Source organism: Prinia subflava, chromosome 30, assembly GCF_021018805.1.
Source record: "Prinia subflava isolate CZ2003 ecotype Zambia chromosome 30, Cam_Psub_1.2, whole genome shotgun sequence".
Lineage (NCBI taxonomy): Eukaryota > Metazoa > Chordata > Aves > Passeriformes > Cisticolidae > Prinia > Prinia subflava.
Genome location: NC_086276.1, coordinates 689,292 through 693,595, shown reverse-complemented (window position 1 = coordinate 693,595; position 4,304 = coordinate 689,292). Strand labels below are relative to the sequence as shown.

The 4,304-nt window shown below is 62.8% G+C and overlaps 1 protein-coding gene across 1 annotated transcript; it reads right to left on the bottom strand.

Moving 5' to 3' along the window:
* Nucleotides 1-626: 626 nt before the first annotated feature.
* On the bottom strand, nt 627-3,540 carry LOC134562716 (serine/threonine-protein kinase pim-1-like). The gene is made up of 5 exons (XM_063420239.1): nt 2,557-3,540; nt 2,389-2,439; nt 1,818-2,184; nt 1,021-1,604; nt 627-833 (listed from the first exon to the last, which is right to left on the bottom strand). The coding sequence occupies exons 1-4, from the start codon at nt 3,097-3,099 to the stop codon at nt 1,366-1,368; spliced, it is 1,200 nt and encodes a 399-aa protein (XP_063276309.1). The 5' UTR covers nt 3,100-3,540; the 3' UTR covers nt 627-833; nt 1,021-1,365.
* Nucleotides 3,541-4,304: the final 764 nt, after the last annotated feature.

The following is a 4,304-nucleotide window of genomic DNA, read 5'->3' as shown; positions in this document are numbered from 1 at the left end:
GACAAAACATCCCGTGAAGATCCAGGCATTCAGCTGGGACTGTGGAGTGTTTGGGTTCTTGCCAATTGGATGTGGATCCCTACCTGCAATCTCTGGGCCAGCAGGAGAGTCTCACTCAGCTGCCAAAGCAGAAAGCTCAGGCGCTGTGCTCAGAAGGGGCTGGTGTGCTGCAAAGCTGTCAGAGCAATGTGAGGGCAGAGCGAGCCCAGCCGTGCCCAGGGCTGAGCCCAGCAGAGCCCTGGCAGAGCCCAGAGCAGCCTCAGCACCCGCAGAGCCCGGCTGCAAGGACAGAAACCAGAAACTGCCCGTCAGCTGAAGGCTCCTGTGCCCTTGTCCCAGCCGCCCGCAGTGCCCAGGCCGTGCTGGCCATGCTCAGAGCTGGGCCCAAACCTCCCCATCACTGCTGCCCTTGGAGGCAGAGCAGGAGGGCAGCACATGTGCCCAGCCTGCAGCCAGCCATGCCACATCCAGCCCCTCAGCAGCTGCCCAGAGCCAAAAAGCAGCTGGACAGCCAAGGGAAGGATTTGTTGCCTCCGGCCCAGCAAAGGGAGGAACCTTTGGTGCCCGGCCAGGCCATGCCATGCCCGGATCTGGGAGCATCCCCCTGGCTGTGGACTCACCTGCAGATTGGGCATGGAGCATGTCTCTGAAGAAGGTGCCAGAATCAAACTCCATCATCTTCAGCTGCTGGTGACCAGGTGGAGGAAGAGATTGTCATCCCTGAGGTTGTCCTTGGTGTCTCCAGCAGCAGCCCCACCTGACAGAGCTTCTCCAGGGGCTCCTCCTTCCCTGGGGGCCAGAGCAGGCTGTCACTGTTCTGCCCAGGGCCCCAGCTGTCAAGGAAGCAGGACAAGAAAAACTAGGATGGATGGTGGCCACCAGTGCTTGCTGAAGCAGGTCTCCAGCTAAGCTCCAGTACAGATGTTCCCATCTGATGATCCCTGCTCAGAGCTACAGGCAGGACAAAAACAGTCTGCTCTTCTTTAGCACTGATTGCCATGAGATGTGTGGAGCTGTTACCTGCCAGGTTTTGGATCCAATTGTGCACATGGACCTCTCCCATCTTCTAGGGCAGATGAACACCCTGCAGCCAAGGATCATTGAAGAGGTCTTCTAAGGATGGCCTGTCCAAGGGTTGCATGGACAAACACCTCTTAATGACATCCTGCCACTCTGAAGAGACAAACCAGAATCCATCAGTCACTTGGAGAAGGATCCCGTCTACTTTGGCCCCCCATTCCCATGCCCAGGCCATGCTGGGTGTGCCCAGAGCTGTGCCTAAACTTCCCAATGCATTGTCTGTTTGGAGGAGAGCAGCAGAGCAGGACATGTGCCCCCTCCCCAGCAGCTGCCAGAGCAGGGTGCTCATGAGGCTGCTGCTGTCTCCCAGCACTGGTATTCCCCTGTGCCCAGAGATGAGGATCCACCTGGAGAGAGCCATCGTGGGAACAAGATGCGGCCCCAGATGATCTGCTGGCCCCTCCTGAACGGGTGCTTCCCCACGACCAGGTGGTACAGCAGGAGGCCCAGGGACCAGATCGTTGCTGCCTCGCCGTGGTAGCGCTGCTGGTGGATCCACTCTGGTGGGCTGTAGGACAGGGTTCCTGTGGAACACAGACGCAGTTCATCAGGGGATGAACTCCTAGAGCCTGGCCCCAGCATCCCTGGGCATGTGGGGGCTGGCCCCCTCCCACGCCCAGACAAAAGGAACTTGGCTCAAGAAATCATGCTGTTGCCAGCAGTAAGAGGGGGAAGGCCCGGTGCTACAGCCAGGCTGGGCCAGGAGATGCCCAGGAACATCCCCTGAGGGGGCTCACCTGCAAATTGGGTGTAGGCTGTGTCTTGGAGGAAGGCGCCACAGCCAAAGTCGATGAGTTTGAGCTCTCCTGTGGCCAGGTCGAGCAGGATGTTCTCAGGCTTGATGTCCCTGTGCAGGACCCCGCAGCTGGTGCAGTGCCGCACGGCCTCCAGCACCTGGCGGAACAGCGCCCGCGCCTCCTCCTCCGGCAGGAACCTCCGCTCCGCCAGGAAAGCCGACAGGTCCTGGCACCGCTCGGGACGCTCCAGCACCAACAAGAAGCTGGTGGGGAGCTCAAGCCACTCCAGGAGCTGAATGACACCAGCACAGCCAGCGGACACCTTGTCCAGCAGCACGATCTCCAGGGGCGCAGGGGCGCCGTTGGGCTGCGGGAGGAGCACGATGCCGTCAGTGGGGCTGAGGCCGTGCCGGGGCTCTGGGAGCCCTCAGCCAGCCCCGGCTGCTCTGGGCGCCCCGCTCAGCCCAGGCCCGCTCTCCCCGCAGGGCTCCCGGCGGCTCCCACCCTGCCGGGCCCCGGCTCCTCGCCGCCCGCCACGGCCCGGCTTCTGCCGCTGGCCCCGCTCACTCACCAGCTCGCCCCAGAGCCGGATGCGATCCCGCGGCACGCATTTGATGGCCACCTGCGAGCAAGGGACAGCAGCGGGCTGAGCTCACCGACCGCCCCGCTGCGGTCCGATCTTCTCCTCCTGCTCCGCCCTCCGCCTCCTCCTCCGCCCGCCCCCGGCCCCGCCGCTCACCGGGGCGCCGTCCGACACTCGTGTCCCCGAGTAGACGCTGCCGAATCCTCCGCGCCCCAGCAGCGAACCCAGCCGGTACCGGTCCTGCAGGGCCTCCTGCGCCTTCCCTGCGGGCGACACGCGGCCGTCAGCGCTCGGCCCGGGGCCAGACACGGCCCCCGAGCGCCCCCCGAGCGGCCCGGGCCGGGCATCCCCACCCGCGCCGGGCCCCGGCGGTTCGGGGCCGGCGGCTGCGCTGCCGAGCGGCGGAGCTCGGGCCGGGGAAGCCGCAGCGGAGGCGGCGGGAGCGGCCGCGCCGCGTGTGTCCTCCGCGGGGCCCGGGAGGAGGCGGCGCCGGGCTCGGGGTCGGCACCGGGGCCGAGGCCGTGCCCGGCCCAGGCGCAGCCAAAGGGTGGCGATGCCGCCCCAGCCCCAGGCACTGATCCCGGCCCAGCAGCGCCACCGCCAGCACGGCCAGAGCCGGGCCCAGGCGAGACCGCGGGGGGACGCCCGGGGACGGGGACGGGGCAGCCCCGCCCGGGGCCGGGGGCGGGCCGGGGGCATGGCCCGGCCCGGCAGGGGGAGAGGGAAAGGCCGAGACGGGGACACCGAGAGGGGCTGGGGAGACCGGGAAAGGGACACCAGGAGAGAGTGCAGGAATGTGGAATAGGGAGAGGAGGAACGAGAGATGAGGAGGGTCGCAGAGTTCGTAGACTCTGTGGAGTCGCTGCCGCCGCTGCCGCCGCTACCGCCGAAGCCCCGGGGCCGTTTGTCCGCGTGTCCGTTCCACGGCCGAGCCCCGCGCGCCCCGGGGGCAGTCCCTGAGCCTGTCCAAACACGGGAACTTGGCCCTGTGCAGCCCAGACCCAGAGTCCGGACTCCTGCGCGGTGCCAGAGGAATCCCCTCGCTTGCTGCTCTGCATTGTCCCTGCTCAGGCTCACACACTGCCGGGGCACATTCCCTGCCTGCAGGATTCGTGCCCGATCCAAGCACTACACTTATGTCTCCAGCACTGCTTGACAACAAAAACAAGGGAAGGCAAACTGTGTGTACAACCCATGGTACTTTAGAGTGTCTAAAACTCACTAAGTCACCGATCTTCGAGGTGACATCCCTTTGGAATTAATGGCATGGACAAGTAGTGCAACATGGAAAAGGGAAGCATAGGAAGAAATAGAGGAAAACAGCTTGGTTTGTTTCTTTCATTTTCATTTCACTTCTGGAAAGCTGTTTCCGTTTTCCAGCAATCTTCTCCACAGTCCCAGCTGCTCTTTCCAAGAACCTTTCATGGAGAACGAGGTCCAGCTTCTGTTACAAGATGTGCCAGCAACTCCAGCTTCTCTTGGATTTCTATCCTGTGAGTGCAGCACGACTTTTCCAGCAAAGCAGGACAAATGTCTGGAGAAGTTTACAATTTCTCTGTCCTTTTCCCTGTGGACTGGGCAGTTGTGCCATTGGTAAGGTTTGCATTGTTGCTGTTCTAAGCCTAGAAAACAGGAGGTGGTACCAGGCATAGCTGGGGAATGCAAGGCTGAGTGAATTCAGAGAAAGAATCTCCCTGACACTGTGTGAGCTCCCCGGGCTGGGCTCAGCTTCCTGCTGGGACTCTGCACAGGGCTGAGCTGCAGCTGGGATCAGCAGCAGCTGCAAATACCTCTGGCCATCCCCATTTTCTGCTGCTCAGAGCAAGCAATGAAGCGAGTCAAGAAGTTGAGGTTTGTCTTTCTCCTGGTGGTTTTTTTTTCATTTTATTTGACACTCCAGAGGG

What these genes read in the sequence shown, in the direction of transcription:
- LOC134562716 (XM_063420239.1), bottom strand. Translation starts at nt 3,099, where the DNA reads ATGCCCCCGGCCCGCCCCCGGCCCCGGGCGGGGCTGCCCCGTCCCCGT. An exon ending in GAGTGTCGGACGGCGCCCCG is followed by an intron (nt 2,440 to 2,556) that starts GTGAGCGGCGGG and finishes CCTTGCTCGCAG; the next exon opens with GTGGCCATCAAATGCGTGCC. An exon ending in TCCGGCTCTGGGGCGAGCTG is followed by an intron (nt 2,185 to 2,388) that starts GTGAGTGAGCGG and finishes CTCCTCCCGCAG; the next exon opens with CCCAACGGCGCCCCTGCGCC.